This window comes from Lactuca serriola, chromosome 6, assembly GCF_051521515.1.
Source record: "Lactuca serriola cultivar US96UC23 chromosome 6, Lser_US96UC23_V15, whole genome shotgun sequence".
Lineage (NCBI taxonomy): Eukaryota > Viridiplantae > Streptophyta > Magnoliopsida > Asterales > Asteraceae > Lactuca > Lactuca serriola.
The window spans coordinates 4,210,178-4,225,550 of record NC_136413.1 but is presented as its reverse complement, the minus strand read 5'-3'; the positions used below and the strand labels follow the sequence as shown (position 1 = coordinate 4,225,550).

The following is a 15,373-nucleotide window of genomic DNA, read 5'->3' as shown; positions in this document are numbered from 1 at the left end:
TTGCACTAATAATCAATTAGTTTTTCATTAATTGGTACAGTTTTTCAGTTATATTTCAGTCAATTTTTTAAAAAATTTAATCGGTTGTGTCTGATCGGTTTTATTAGGTTAAACTGGTTGGTCCAGTTTTTTTACAGTACATGACCCGACCCGATACAGTTCGAGTCTCGACCGTAAAACCGCACCCCTTTTTCAAACTCTATTATTACTTGTTGTAAAACTCAAGTGGGTCCATGATGTTCAGTGATAAAATTTGTAAAATTTTAAATTTATAAAATTTGTAAAATTTGTTTTAGAAAAGTGGGTGATAAAGGCTTTCACTTAAAAACCCAACTCAATTTTTGGCCCATTTGGTCCGTTTGAAAGGGGATAAAGTATAAACCTTGTAATATCTTGGCAGGTATTTCCATGGTCGATTATTCGAGACACTTTGTAGTTGGATTATTAAAACATGATCATCGAGCCATTTAACAAGTAAATCCCTTACCCTTACTTATCTTCGTAAGAAGTTTAACCGAGCGTTAAGTTGTGCAATTTCTTTACGTTTTCATGAATTTGGGTTTGATTAATTTATCATTATGATTGATTTAGATTGGTGAAGTTGGTTGCGAGGGCATTTTACGATGATATTACGGCAAAAGGAGATAATCAACATCAACCCAAATCAGGGAGGACCGATAATAGGGGAATTGCTGTTGTTGTTCTTGACGCTCTTACGAGGTAATTCGGTTGTAATTTCGTTGCCATTATATCAATATCACGATCATGCAGTATTCTATAATATATTCCACGTCTTTTGCTTTGATTAACTGTTTGGGAAATTTGTTACAATTGTAAATCATGAATTACCTCTATTGGTCCATCCATTTCTTCTAAATTGTATCCATGATCACATTATATTCAGTCGAAGAAAGAAACAGCTTCTTATATACAGCACCTACTCCAAACAGATATCATTTATCTGTTTCAGTGTTATCCCTAAACAGGACCTTAGTTTGTCCATGAAAAGAACAAACAATTGATGAAGTAGGCTGGAAAACTAGGGTTTATATTTTTTTATATATGCTCCTACCATGGTGCATTTATCTTGTGTTACTTTAGACGCCAATGGGTACACGAAGAAGATTTAGCAAAAGATTTAAAGTTGCATTTAAAACAACTTCGCCGAACTTTACAGTTCTTTGAAGAAGAAAAACTTGTAAGCAGGGTTCACATGAAAGAGGTTAGATTCATACTTTTATATACTAATATATTTGCATTATTATATATATACATATGTATATACAATAATCTGTTTCATTAAATGTATATATTAAAAAAAAAAAATTACAGACTGCCAAAGGTGCAAAAGCCTATAGTGCTGCTGCTGCTGATAGTCACCCTGGAAGAGAAGGAGATGAAAAGGTTAAATATCACACTCACTCTTATTGCTGTCTGGACTATGCACAGGTTAATAATTAATTTACATTTTCTTTTTAACCTTTTCTTTTAATTTTCATTAATAGTAATTATTATTATTTGTTGTAGATACATGATGTGGTGAGGTATAGATTGCACAGGATGAAGAAAAAGTTGAAAGATGAATTAGACAACAAGAACACAGTCCAAGAATACGTATGCCCAAAATGTGGAAAAAGGTTCCATCTTTTTTCTTTTTTTCTTATCTTTAACGATGTTTGACCAGTCAAAACTGAAAAAGATTCTCACCCTTTTCAGATATAACGCGTTGGATGCCATTCAATTGATCTGTTTTGAAGACGACTCTTTTCATTGTGAAATTTGCAACACTGAATTAGTAGCAGAAAGTGACAAATTAGCTTCCGAACAAGATTTGGGAGATGGTGATGATAATGCAAGAAGACGAAGGCGTGAGAAATTGAGAGATTTGCTTCAAAAATTGGAGATGGAATTGACGCCATTAATAGATCAGCTTGGAAGATTAAAAGACCTTGAAGCCCCTGATTATGGAACTCTTGAAACATGGAAAGCTAGAGCACGTGCTGTTGCACGTGCATCTAATGCCAATGATCCTACTACAAATGGACATGGACAGGGAGGAACACGTATGCCGTTTCTTGGAGAGACAAAGGTTTCTGCTTCTTCTTTTTTTTCGTTATGACGATTTTGCCCTTGATGAATACTTGGAATTACAGTTTTGTTATTTATTACTTATTATTAGGTTGAAGTGGCGTTTTGTGGTGAGGAAGAAAAAGGGGAGATAAAATGTGAGGATGAAGATGAAGCTATGAAAGTGTTGCCACCATGGATGATTAAACAAGGGATGAATCTTACAAATGAACAGCGTGGAGGTGTAAACCAACAAGAATCAAAAATGGAAGGAGGAACTTCTTCTGCAGCTGCTGCTATCGATTTCAAAGATGACAACAAGTTGACTAGTCAACAGGATGATGTCAAGAATCTTCAGGTTTTTTTTTTTTTTTTTTTTTTACAATTTGTATAAATAGTCAAATTAAACTAGGAACTTTTCAAGAAAAGACATTGGGATGGCTTTTTCAGAAAGAGGGTGAAAATATAAGGGCTTTTGTGACAAGAACCCTTTTGTTTGAGGGGGTGTTTGTAAAATTTATGGTGTTGGGATTTAAAATTATTGTGGTGGTTGATGTAGGATGAATATTTCAAAGCGTATTATGCTGCTTTACTTGAGAGGCAAAAAGAACACGAACAAGGCATGAAAAAAGAACAATATTTATCAAAGAATAATAATAACTCTGCTGACGTGGAGGCCTTGAATTCAAGAAAACGCCAACGTGATGATGACGTGGAAGGTGATGTGGAATGGGAAGAGACTCCAACTGCAGGTATAAGTTATAAAATCATATTACATTTGTAATTGTAATTTATCTACTAAAGTCTTAACAACATTAGATCAAATTGAGTTTCCCCTAAGAAGCCATTGTTGTTTGACTTTTTTTGCAGATGAGACTTTCAAAGTTGACTTAAATGTGGAAGCAACAGAGCCTTCAGGGGATGATGATGATGATGATGATGATGGAATTGATTGGGAAGAGGGTTAATTACTTACTAGAAAAAGAAAAGGAAAAAAAATAACCTTGAAAACCTTCTACTTATGCAAAATTGAGTTTTTTTTAGAGATTTTTCTAGATATGTTGCTATTGTACACCTTTTTGTGAATATGAAATGTTTAAGTTCTAACGAAATACAATCGTCTTACATAGATGATTGTTATCCAATTGAAAATTCATCTACAAAAAATTGATGATATTAGTATGTATATAAAATTACAGTTTTAAGAAATGGATACCAATTTTCATATTTCCTTACTTTTCATTCTATTATGCTATGAAAGTAATATGGACATCAAGTAGCCTAATTTCTATATTTTCTAACTTATTCGGTTCTTCCATGGAATTTTTAGTATGGAAATAACATATTAAATCTAACTTCTTATTTAATTCTTCCGGTAGTTCAGTTTAATTCAGATAAGTATGTAGGTATATGGTACACAGAATCAAATCAGACTGAGAAAAACGTTTTTGTTTTGGTTCGTTTTTTAGTTACTTAGATGCAAACAATTAAGTCCATAAAATACCATGTTTATGCATGCAACATTTTATTCAAACTAACCTCATTATTAATTCATTTATTTTATCTAGAAATATTGATTAAGCTAACCATAATTTTAAGTACACTTAATCAAAATACCATGCAATTTTTTGTAAACTGGCAAAATAACCAACAAACCTGGAATGGGAAATTTGAGACTCGAGTTCAGCCTGACCTATTAAGATACTACATCTCGGACTAAGTGTAAAATCTCATACTTATTGGTGAAATAAAAAATGGTACTCGATCTTGACAATGTTGCACTTTATGGCTTGGTCCTTGTTTCATTTACTAGTGTTTTTTAGGAACTAACAACTTAAAAAACATAGTGGAATGTTATTTCGTATCCAAAACCTTATAAAGCTATTTATTTTTCATTAGTGACCCTCTAATAACTTAGAAAACTAGTATAGGGTTCTCGTCGTTGACTTTAGCCGGCCTTTGACCATTTTGGAATGGTATGCCATATTCTTGAATACGAAGAAGAGTCTGGGATGCGAAGAACATTTTCGGTATTGCGAAGAAAATTGTTTGGAATATACTTTGAAATGATGTCCCAAACAACATAATTAACTTGGGTTAGCTCGATATTAGGCAGGAACATTCGTTCAAGACCCCTCTTACTATGTCATAAACGCATGGCATTGGTGTCGATATTCTGGTAAGTTACAACAGAAACCGTTATACGAGCCACTTTCCCGGCAGTTGTGCTTTTGTAAGTGTCTCGATGTTCCTATTAGCGTGGAATGTGACCATTTGCTTATGTGTTATATGTTATGAAAAGAATTACAATCCCACAAAGTAGAGGAAATGTTTTATGAGATCGACGAGTACGAATTCACCTTTGGGAGGACTTTTTCGTCGTATTATCTATTCTGTTTTGGTGATTATTTCTCAGCTTCGGAGTCCGATTATGAGTTTTAGTTACGACTGTTTCTATGATTAAAATGAACAACTTGGTTTGGTTGGAATATATAAAGAGTGTATTTGATAAAATCCACGGATGAGTTATCAAACAAGGATACAAGCCCGTGTAACTTTTTTTACCCAATGCTCAGCACTTTGCATTTATTTATTGTGTCCACTATCCACTTAATCTTGTCTTTGATGGATCGTAGTTTATCTTGCATTTAGCGCCTAACTCACTTCGATTGGGCTTTCATTTATTTGCATTATGCTTCTTTGGTCTCTACTATCTTCCTAATAAATTCAGAGGTGCCTTGAGACCTTATCTTGGAGGTTGAAAGACACTTAGCAACAGGGCCGGTCCAGACGGTGGGCAACCCGGGCGATCGCCCAGGACCCACATCTCTAAGGAGCCCATAATTTATGGGCTATATATATATATATATATATATATATATATATATATATATATATATATATATATATATATATATATATATATATATATTACCTAAATGATTTTTAAGGTCTAAAGTTGGTTTAAACTCAAATTAGCTCAAAAGATAAACAATTTGGCTTGTTTGTTATTGCTAATTGAAGATGTCTACAGTGAAGAATAAATGATATTCTTTTTTAATCTTTATTATATTTGTCTTTGAGGGACTTTTTTTCTTTTCGCCCCGGGCCTCATATATGTTTGGACCGGCCTTGCTTAACAGTGAGAATGAATTTCAACCAATCGAAATTCATTTTCAAAAAATGGATTTTAATGATTTTTGCTTTGAAATATGTTATTAATGGCTTTTGGTGTGAATTATGTTAATATATATATATATATATATATATATATATATATATATATATATATATATATATATATATATATGGGCATTCTAACGAATTTGAGTGGTATGTGAGAATTCATAAATAGTTAGGTGGTTTTTGTATGATAATAAAGTGGTATCTGAAGAGTAAAATGGTAGAAATGCGTTTGGTAATTTAATTTCATATATTGTTAGGTAGGTGGTGTGAGACAACTTTCAGAAAATATATACAACTATTTATAAAGTTTATTTTGAAAAAAAAAATTAAATGCTGACTTATGGATATGAACTGTAGTAAAGTCTAGAATACCGTGTTTTGGAGAAAATAATGATTTTGCAAAAACCCAAACACTTTGTTATTTTTGTTAAAAACTTAGTTTATTTAGCAAATTTGGAAAAAAAAAATATATTGAAAAAAAAAAGTAAAATATTTTGATTTATTTGAAGGGCAGTTTGGTCTTTGTAGACCGTTGCCACTACTACTACCAACAACATCAAAAAAAAAAAAAAAAAAAAGTCCATCCTCGTTGAATTCCCGGTCTTTCTTTTTTCCTTTTCACGCTCCGTATGAGGATGCATCATGCATGCATGCATATAGATTTGTATGCTAAAATCCAGATAAAATATGGATCATAGATATCGCCGTGTTAATCGCCATCGTCGCCGGAGACAATGTTCTTCTCCGTCATCGGAGACAAAAACAACAACCTCGTTGACGTCGTCCTCCTCCCTCCACCACCTCCTATTGTTTATCTTATGTGTTAACCATATTTCTAGCGGATATAATCCTATAAATATGGCAATGGCTTTTGACCTGAACACCATAACCTTCGATCAAGGCTACGCAACTCTCTTCAGCGACTTCAATATCGATCGATCTGACGACGATCAGAGCGTCCGTCTCATCCTCAATCGTCAATCTGGTATGTCAGGTTCAGAATTGAAAGAGAGATAATGCCCTTTGTTTATGAATATTTGATGGATTGATTACATTTTATGGATGAATGAATGCAGGTTCTGGTATTATATCGACCGATTATTACAATTATGGATTCTTCAGTGCGAAAATCAAATTGCCAACGAGGTACACCGCGGGAATCGTCGTCGCCTTTTATGTATGTAATTCATCATCGCCTGATTTCGATTTCGATTTCGTTTTACTTTTCCTCATCAACATTTTGTGATCTGATTTGAGAAAATTAGGGCAAAATTCGGTAAAAAAAAAAAACGTTAGAACAGAGTTTTAGTAGAAGAACAACTCAGTTTAATCTATTGCTCAAATTTGATGATCAGATGAGAATCGAATATTCTGGTGCAGACATCTAATGTAGATATGTTCACCAAGACTCATGATGAGTTGGATTTGGAGTTTTTGGGAAACGTAAGAGGGAAGCCATGGAGGTTTCAGACAAACATCTACGGTAATGGTAGCACAACCCGTGGTCGTGAAGAGAGATACCGGTTGTGGTTTGATCCAAGCAAAGAGTTTCATCGCTACAGCATTCTTTGGGCACGAAACAAGATCATGTACTTCCATTAATTAATTTGTTGACTCTTGTTGATTTGTTTGATGAATTTCTGAGGATTTTGTTTTTCTTCAGATTTTACGTTGACGAAATCCCAATAAGAGAAGTTCTACGAGACGACAATATGGGAGGCGACTATCCATCAAAGCCGATGTCATCATACGCCACCGTATGGGACGCCTCTTCATGGGCCACTAACGGTGGCCGGAATAAAGTGGACTACCGATTCGAACCCTTTGCCGCCGAGTTCCGGGATCTGGTCCTCCAAGGTTGTCCGGTGGACCCCACGGACGCCACCTCCACCAACTGCCTTGACGCCCTTGATGAACTGGAATCGTCGGAGTTCGCGACCATTACTCCCCGGCAGCGGCAAGCCAAGAAGTGGTTCCGGGAAAAGTATATGTACTACAGTTACTGCTATGACCGGTTAAGGTACCCTTCTCCATTTCCGGAGTGCTTGTTAATTTCTTCCGAACAGGATTTGTTTAAGAATAGTGGGAGGCTAAAAAACCGGCAAAAGTTTCATCGGAGGCGCCGCCCTCGTCGCCGGCCCAATACAACAGCCGTATATTAGCCCTCATGTAAAACTTGCCATGTATAATTAATTGTATTATGTTTGTAAGATACAATACATTACTACATGAATAACTGTATACATATTATACAACGTGTTCAACTACTTGGTCTATTTTAATTAGATATACATCAAAAATCCACAATGTTTTATTTTGGGGCTGATATGTTTATTATTGGATCAGGTAAGAGGTGGGTATACAATAATATGTATGTTAGAAGTTGAATCAATCAGCAGCTATCATATGTGGACAACTTGACTTAACATGTAAAGCCAAAAATCCATGCTTAATAAAGCTATATATCATTTGAATAAAATTGGATTTAAATTATTAAATCCTTTGTTGTACATCATAGGAATTTGGAAGAACGCTTTAATAAAGAAATGTATAATTAATTGTTGCAACTTTTATGGTAAAAAAAAGGTGATAAAGCTTTGTGACCATAATTTATGGAAATTGTTGCAATGGTGAAAAACAAGGAAGATGAACCAATGATATTGTCAATTTTACAGAAAGAATCCCTGCAAACAAATATAATTTTCAAGTAGGTTATATATTTATTGTAATCACACAATCAATCCTTGTACAATCTTTTAGGCTCAAAATGCAAGTATCGTAATCAGAATCAGAAGAACAATTCCCACTATCACCAAAAGCAAGCAAGTCTGCACACACACACCAAAAAAAATATTTAAAATTAAAACCCTCATCAACACAATAACAAATAACATTACTTAACCAAAATATATATATATATATATATATATATATATATATATATATATATATATATATATATTAACAATTTACCATTGAAGAATTTGCTTTTTGAGTTTTGGATGCTTTTGAAAGCTGGATTCTTGCTTGTGCAGTTGCAGCATGAGAATTCTCAATATTTGACCCAATATCATCTGAAAAAAACCAAACATCATGTAATTTACTTTCCTTAATTATAGCATTGCACTTTTGTTGTTGTTTTTTTCATTACAACATTGTACTTTGAAGGTATTCCTTATTAGGAGATTGTAATTTGAATTACAATGACATGGCAGGTTTTTATGCCATGTCATTGTCCGGGCCCATGTGCATGTTAGTCCAAAAAACAAGTGAGAAAAAGAGAAACTCATGCTCTACTTACCAATCATGGCTCCTTGTTCATGAACCAAAACAGCAAGATCTTTAAAAATCTCATTTACTTCCCCAATTTGATTCTGTATTTCTTGAATCCCCTGTTCTCTTTCCTCAATTATTGCCTCATTAAAAGCAATCTCATTGTCCAATAACAATACCTCCTGTCTACACAACACAAGAAAAAACTCATAAAATTAATGATGACGTGGCCTTAAAGGGTAAAAACGGAAGAACAACAACACCTCACCTTCTAGATTCCACAAGAAGTGCACGTTGTTCAGGGTTTTTGTCTGAGTTTATATCCATTTCACTGGCTGCATAACTGCAAATAAAATCATAATAATCTGTTAATTCTCAAAGTTAATTTGTAGTTCAATTTATGTGAATTGGACATTTACCTTGAAGGAAGAACAGCTTGAGGAACAAAAGGAGTGTAAGCTGTCTCTCTTTCAGCTGAGAGGCGTTGAGCTTTTTGGAATTCTTTTAGAACTGCTTGAAAATCTTTTGCAAGTTTAGCATCTGTAATCTTTTTGCTAGTCTGCATGCAAACAAAAATAAAAATCAATCACCGTGGCGTGAAAGGAATGTAATTTTTTTTTTGATGTGTTTGTGTATGAGAATTGAGAAGGTATCAATTACTTACACTAACTTCAGCACGATGATCTGTTTCACTAGCTTGTTTGAGTTTCTCTGAAGTATCCTTCACCAATTGCCCAATATGTAGTCTTGTTTTGTGCCTATTGTTTGAGTAAACTCATTGTCAATATTCATCACGTAATTTATCTAATCTTTTGACAGCAATTAATGATTTCAATAGTTTTAGCAAAAAGATGATTGGAACATTGTTTCAGTTATTAACTGATCCTAGTAGAAATTGAAATTGTATGCTTCGGTTCGTTAATCTGTTAATAACATGTTTTTATAGGGTATTTAAATAACTACTCTTTGTGTTCTATAAACATGTTTCGCATAATTTGTAAGCTCGATTTGCAATTCAATTGTATGTCAACAGCACCTATAATTCTCTGATTACTCATTCAGTGGATGAACAAATTGTACCAATTCAAACCTAATTGTCGGTGGCTGAGAACAATTATACAAAAAAAACTAAGGGTTTTAGATCAAATTGCAATCGACAACCCTAAAAAGACTATAATCGAAGAAAAATTATAGAATAAGACGTACAGTTTTTCTCGAAGTTCGGGGGTATCTTTAGGGGTACCAAGGGTGTTGACTAGCCGCTGGAACGAGGAGACGGCGGTGTTGATCTGGAAAATTCCGGAAGCAATAGCTTGGGTCGGATCTTGTTTCCTGACGCCATTTGCGTATGCCCCTCGTCTTGAATTGAATTGGCGACCGGCTTCAAGATCTTGAAAGCTCATCTTACCTTATACCTAATAACTTGTGTATCCCTCGAATAAACCCTAAACTTGGAGATTTGATGCGAATCCTACGACAAAGAATTATTCGATTGAGATGAAAAACCCTAACGATCGAGCAGGGTGGTCTGTCTCGATCGAAAGGGTGAAGATTGTAAGCGGGTTTGGCAATCGGCGTGACGTGAGGGTTGATGAAGAATTATTTAGCGCAATTTGGGGGAGAATTGCCGCAAAAGCAATGATATATTGATATCGAAGGGGGGATACGTGGTTGTATGTATTTGACGCCGGCGCGTGAAAGTCAGACCGAAAGGGACACGTCGGCGGTGCGTAGCCAAGAGTTATCAAGTATTTATTTTGTTTATTGGAAGCTTCGAATGGCATCACATTTAAATGAATGGCATCACATTTAAATTTACATGCGTTTAATCGCTATCTATTTGGTTTTACCAAAGGAAAACTACAATAAATTCTCTATATATATTGATATTATAATCGATTTAGTCACTATATATTTTTTTTATTCAATTAACTCTTAAATACCGGTAATCGTATTCAATTTAACCCTTTGACCCGGTCAACAGTTCATTCAACTTTCAAAAATTACATTTTTGGCCCAGATTTTAAAATTTATTACAAATTTGGTCCAAATTTTACACTTTTGGCCCAGATTTTAAATTTTTTTTACAAATTTGGTCCAAACTTTACCTTTTTTGCCCAAATTTTAGAATTTTATTATGAATTCATCCTAATTTTAGTTTTTTTTTACAACTTTTTTCTCAAAAAAATTGTTTCTAATATGTTTTTTCTTTATAAAATCATATTTATACAAAAAAAATGTATTTTCACATAAAAATCTTATATTTTCTATATAAAAACTTTTCTTAAAAAGTTTTTTGTATATGAAATATCTAGTTATAAAAATATGTATTCATTTAGTATATAAATATATATAAATTCGTTTTTATAAAAAAAATGTATACAAACACCTATCACCTTTATATATATATATATATATATATATATATATATATATATATATATATATATAAAAATGCACACAAATAGGTGTGTATCTATATTTTTTTTATAAAATCGTGTTTGTTTATATTTTTTTATAAAAACGTGTTTGAATAATTTTTTATATAATACGTGTTCGTATACATTTTATAAAAACGTGTTTGAATAAGTTTTATATAATACGTGTTTGTATATATTTTATAAAATCGTGTTTGTATACATTTTATAAAATGTATACAAACACGTATTATATAAAAAAATATTCAAACACGTTTTTATAAAAAAATATATAAACAAACACGATTTTATAAAAAAAAATATAGATAAAATAGGTGTTTGTATACATTTTTTTGTAAAATATGTTTTTGTATACATTTTTTTTATAAAAACGGATTTCTATATATTTATATACTTAATAAATACCTATTTTTATAACTAAATATTTCATATACAAAAAACTTTTTGAAGAAAGTTTTTATGTATAAAATATAAGATTTTTATGTGAAAATAAGTTTTTTTTTATAAATATGATGTTATAAAGATAAAACATATTTCAAACAATTCTTTTAGAAAAGAAGTTGTAAAAAAACTAAAGTTAGGATGAATTCATAATAAAATTCTAAAATTTGGGTAAAAAGGGTAAAGTATGGACCAAATTTGTAACAAAATTTAAAATTTGGGCCAAAAGTGATTGAATACGATTACCGGTATTTGGGACTTAATTGAATAAAAAAATATATATAGGGACTAAATCGATTATGAGGTCAATATGTAGGGACTTTATTGCAGTTTTCCCTTTACGAAATCATATAAAAGTTACAAAGTATAGCGTCTATATAAATCCGTCCCAAGTTGCATCGGTGGTCACTTATGGAATATTAGTATTATTTTGAATCGTGTGACTTTGAATCATATACCTTCTCTATGAAATTTTGTATAGGCACGTATTGTGGTCGCATTACTTATAGGTGTTAGGTTATAATTTTTAAACCTTAAAAAAATTAAAATTGAGTCATTTTCTTGCAACGAGAGAAGAAAATCTTTCACTTTCACATACCATAATGCTTTGTTCGTGTGGTTTTCACACTTGACAAATATCATCTAATACACTGCATCACCATCATCACACCGATCGATCAGCTCCAAAGAAAAAGGGTATAGTGATCACTTGAGTGATGGGTGTGAAGAAGAAGCAATAAAAGAAGAAACAAGAGATAAATCTGTCGTAAAGGGGGGTGGGGGTGGCCATGGGGAGGCACTCCACATCAACATCATTTGCGGGGTGTTCACTTCAGGAATAGGTAGCCACATTCACATCTCATGGGTGGTGTGTTGTGTATACCATATGACTTTAGTTGTGTTTTCCTCGCATCTAATTTAGTCATAAAGAATCATTTAAGAAAAGAGTAAATTATATGAATAGTCCATGTGGTTGGTGATAATTTGCACGTTTAGTCTCGCTATCTTATTTTTTTAACTTGAACAGGTTCCTATAATTTGGCTTTATTGTGTCTTTGGTCCCTCTCAAACATAAACAGACTATTTTACCCTTGTTAATTTCTTTTTTTTTTAACTTACATCTTCTATAATTATTAAATCCAATAGTGTCACGACCCAAAATCACGACTAAAAAATTTCTTTTAAAACATTACTAAAACCAAATTTACAAAACTGTATCATAAGTCATAACATAATTTTTAGAGTATTAATTCAAAACATCATTTCATTATCAGAGTCAAACATCCCCAGGCTAGCTGACTATGGTGTGTGCACTGCAATCTTCCCGAGCTCCTCTTTTGAAAACCGAGTACCTGAAACCAAAATTGAAAACCGTAAGCACGAAGCTTAGTGAGCTCCCCCAATCTACCACATACCACACAATAACATATAAAGCACATACTGGGCCTTGCCCACTGCATCGGACCGAAGTCCGGACTAACTGGGGCCTTGCCCCCTACATCGGACCAAAGTCTGAAGCTGACTGGGACCTTGTCCCCTACATCGAACCGAATTCCGAAGCTGACTGGGACCTTGTCCCCTACATCGGACCGAATTCCGAAGCTGACTGGGACCTCTGTCCCCTACATCGGACCGAAGTCCGAAGCTGACTGGGACCTCTGTCCCCTACATCGGACCGAAGTCCGAAGATGACTGGGACCTTCGTCCCCTACATCGGACCGAAGTCCGAAGCTGACTGAACATAGCATAAACATATCAACTAGCATAAACACATAAATCCTGTCTGAGCCACGAAGGCATTAAACATACTAACTACTACATCGGACCGAAGTCCAAAGCTGACTGGGATCTCTGTCCCCTACATCGGACCGAAGTCCGAAGCTGACTGAACATAGCATAAACATATCTACTAGCATGAACACACATAAATCCTGTCTGAGCCACGAAGGCATCAAACATGCTAACTACTGCATCGGATCAAAATCCGGATACTACTGCTAGCTAAACGGGCCGGCATTGTGGCCTTAGACCCGTTCCTACTAGAAGGAAACTCACTTGAACTGCTGAGCTGTGCTGATAATCCTCTGGCTGCTACTCGTCAATCCCCTGAGCTGCTGCTCCTCTAGCTCTCCGAGCTACCAACATCAATATGACACTTAGTCTGACAGTCCTTTAAAAGTCAACAAGGTCAACTCTGGTCAAAGTCAAAGTCCTGGTCAAAGTCAACCTTCCAGGTTAACCCTACTCGCCGAGTCCTCTTACTGACTCGCCGAGTTCATATGCTCAGGGTCTTTCTATCCGCGACTCAACTCGCCGAGTCAGTCCATGACTCGCCGAGTCCAACTATTTCCGAGTCCTGACCTGCCTAACTCGCTGAGTCTCCACCCGACTCACTGATTCGAGTCTCAACTCGAAGGGTTTGGGGTTTCGCGACCTGACTCGCCGAGTCCACTAATAGACTCGCCGAGTCCAAGGCAATCTTCAACCAACTCGTCGAGTTGTTCTTCCAACTCGCCGAGTTCATGCCTAACTTCATCCGACTCGACGAGCTGTTCATCCCACTCGTCGAGTTCCTCCTCATCTTCAAGCTACTCGCCGAGTCCACTCGAAGGACTCGCCGAGTCCATTCAGATCTACATACATGCAGAGGACTTTTGAGTCATGCATGGGCTCCAAACTGTAGATCCACTCTTCTAAAGCCTATTCCTTACGTAAAGTGGCAAACTTTACGTATAGCTAACGAGATCTAGGCTCAAATCACTATAAACTAGGGTTTGGGACAAAGGGGCTCAACAATCAATCCATAGATTGATGCTTTATGATTCTCTAGGCCAAGATACACATAGATCTGAAGTAGCAACTTCAGATCTGGGCTTCTAACTCGAAATGGTTCATGAACTTGTCCTAAAAGCCCCAATTCCCATGATAAAGGTTGATCTATATGCAAAAGAGGGAAGGTAACGACTCATTACCTTCAAATGCTCTGGAAGACCTCACAAACTCTGGATCTACTGCCAATTCTTGAATCCCCAATGTGTGCCTTCTTCCTTCTTCCTTCAAATCACCCAAAATGGCAAGAAAGCTTGAATGAGCAACAATGGAGGCCTAGGGTTTCTGGTTCTAGACTATAGGGCCGCAACTGAGCCCTAGGGAAGAGAATAAGATGCTTAAATAGGGTACCAAGTCCCGAAATTAGGGTTTCCAAACCCAGACCTGACTTGCCGAGTCCACTTGCCGACTCGCCGAGTCGGTCACTTGCCTTACACCCGGATCCCGCTCCGACTCGCCGAGTTCCTCCCTGGACTCGACGAGTCAACCCTCTTCAACTTAGGGTTTTTCCTTTCCTTTCTTGACCTTTCTGATTTCGGGTGTTACAAATAGGCCCCACCATCTCTTTACCACTCCACCAACTCACCCCTCGCCTTCTTCTTCTTCCTTTCCAACAATTCCTTTACTCTGACATCTTTCCGACAACTCCATTCATGTTAGGGTACTCCAACATCTTTCTAGCAACAAATACAGTCAAACCAAATACATTTAAAATACAATCAATAGAAACACAATCAAACCAAAAATCCTATAAAAGATGGTTTATGAACAAGGAAACTAAAAATACATTCCTTGAAATTAAATCAGAATGAACCTCCTGAGACAGAGAAATACAATCTCTCAAATTAAATCGTTAGAAACACAATCAAATCAAAATGAACTTCGGAAATACAATCCCTCAAATTAAATATGATGAACCTCAATTGATGAACAAGGAAACCACAAAAAATATTTATGTTACTAAGACATTTAATTAAAACAAACATTTGACCTACACCAAAATCAAACCCTTAGCTTGATGAATCGGTAAAAAAAATTATCTAAAATCATACATGGTAAGCATAAATCCCAAATTGAGTCATTTGCACAGTCTTGCCATTGACACCAACTGCACAGTCCACACTTGTCTTGAAAGATCG

At 35.0% G+C, this 15,373-nt stretch overlaps 3 protein-coding genes across 5 annotated transcripts; 2 read left to right on the top strand and 1 right to left on the bottom strand.

Moving 5' to 3' along the window:
* Window positions 1–364: 364 nt before the first annotated feature.
* Window positions 365–3,294, top strand: LOC145058769 (uncharacterized). 3 transcript variants are annotated; one of them, XM_079006672.1, is made up of 9 exons: window positions 365–474; window positions 592–720; window positions 1,102–1,222; window positions 1,333–1,404; window positions 1,528–1,637; window positions 1,717–2,089; window positions 2,180–2,425; window positions 2,627–2,819; window positions 2,938–3,294. In XM_079006672.1, exons 1-9 carry the CDS (start codon window positions 452–454, stop codon window positions 3,033–3,035), a joined length of 1,365 nt encoding a protein of 454 aa, XP_078862798.1. In that variant the 5' UTR covers window positions 365–451; the 3' UTR covers window positions 3,036–3,294. The 3 variants fall into 3 exon arrangements, with proteins under 3 accessions (XP_078862798.1, XP_078862797.1, XP_078862799.1); XM_079006671.1 differs by having other exon boundaries at window positions 1,333–1,449; XM_079006673.1 differs by lacking the exon at window positions 365–474 and having other exon boundaries at window positions 1,178–1,222; window positions 1,333–1,449.
* Window positions 3,295–5,847: 2,553 nt separating this feature from the next.
* Window positions 5,848–7,692, top strand: LOC145057462 (putative xyloglucan endotransglucosylase/hydrolase protein 30). The gene is made up of 4 exons (XM_079005306.1): window positions 5,848–6,238; window positions 6,330–6,430; window positions 6,634–6,842; window positions 6,917–7,692. The coding sequence occupies exons 1-4, from the start codon at window positions 5,941–5,943 to the stop codon at window positions 7,413–7,415; spliced, it is 1,107 nt and encodes a 368-aa protein (XP_078861432.1). The 5' UTR covers window positions 5,848–5,940; the 3' UTR covers window positions 7,416–7,692.
* A 192-nt stretch (window positions 7,693–7,884) lies between these two features.
* Window positions 7,885–10,175, bottom strand: LOC145057461 (syntaxin-22-like). The gene is made up of 7 exons (XM_079005305.1): window positions 9,733–10,175; window positions 9,191–9,284; window positions 8,946–9,085; window positions 8,795–8,869; window positions 8,555–8,712; window positions 8,227–8,327; window positions 7,885–8,081 (listed from the first exon to the last, which is right to left on the bottom strand). The coding sequence occupies exons 1-7, from the start codon at window positions 9,927–9,929 to the stop codon at window positions 8,016–8,018; spliced, it is 831 nt and encodes a 276-aa protein (XP_078861431.1). The 5' UTR covers window positions 9,930–10,175; the 3' UTR covers window positions 7,885–8,015.
* Window positions 10,176–15,373: the final 5,198 nt, after the last annotated feature.

What these genes read in the sequence shown, in the direction of transcription:
- LOC145058769 (XM_079006671.1), top strand. Translation starts at nt 452, where the DNA reads ATGATCATCGAGCCATTTAACAA. An exon ending in TGCCCAAAATGTGGAAAAAG is followed by an intron (nt 1,638 to 1,716) that starts GTTCCATCTTTT and finishes CACCCTTTTCAG; the next exon opens with ATATAACGCGTTGGATGCCA. An exon ending in ATGATGTCAAGAATCTTCAG is followed by an intron (nt 2,426 to 2,626) that starts GTTTTTTTTTTT and finishes TGGTTGATGTAG; the next exon opens with GATGAATATTTCAAAGCGTA.
- LOC145057462 (XM_079005306.1), top strand. Translation starts at nt 5,941, where the DNA reads ATGGATCATAGATATCGCCGTGTTAATCGCCATCGTCGCCGGAGACAA. An exon ending in CATCCTCAATCGTCAATCTG is followed by an intron (nt 6,239 to 6,329) that starts GTATGTCAGGTT and finishes GAATGAATGCAG; the next exon opens with GTTCTGGTATTATATCGACC. An exon ending in GAATCGTCGTCGCCTTTTAT is followed by an intron (nt 6,431 to 6,633) that starts GTATGTAATTCA and finishes ATTCTGGTGCAG; the next exon opens with ACATCTAATGTAGATATGTT.
- LOC145057461 (XM_079005305.1), bottom strand. Translation starts at nt 9,929, where the DNA reads ATGAGCTTTCAAGATCTTGAAGCCGGTCGCCAATTCAATTCAAGACGA. An exon ending in CCCGAACTTCGAGAAAAACT is followed by an intron (nt 9,285 to 9,732) that starts GTACGTCTTATT and finishes CTCAAACAATAG; the next exon opens with GCACAAAACAAGACTACATA. An exon ending in CAAGCTGTTCTTCCTTCAAG is followed by an intron (nt 8,870 to 8,945) that starts GTAAATGTCCAA and finishes TTTTATTTGCAG; the next exon opens with TTATGCAGCCAGTGAAATGG.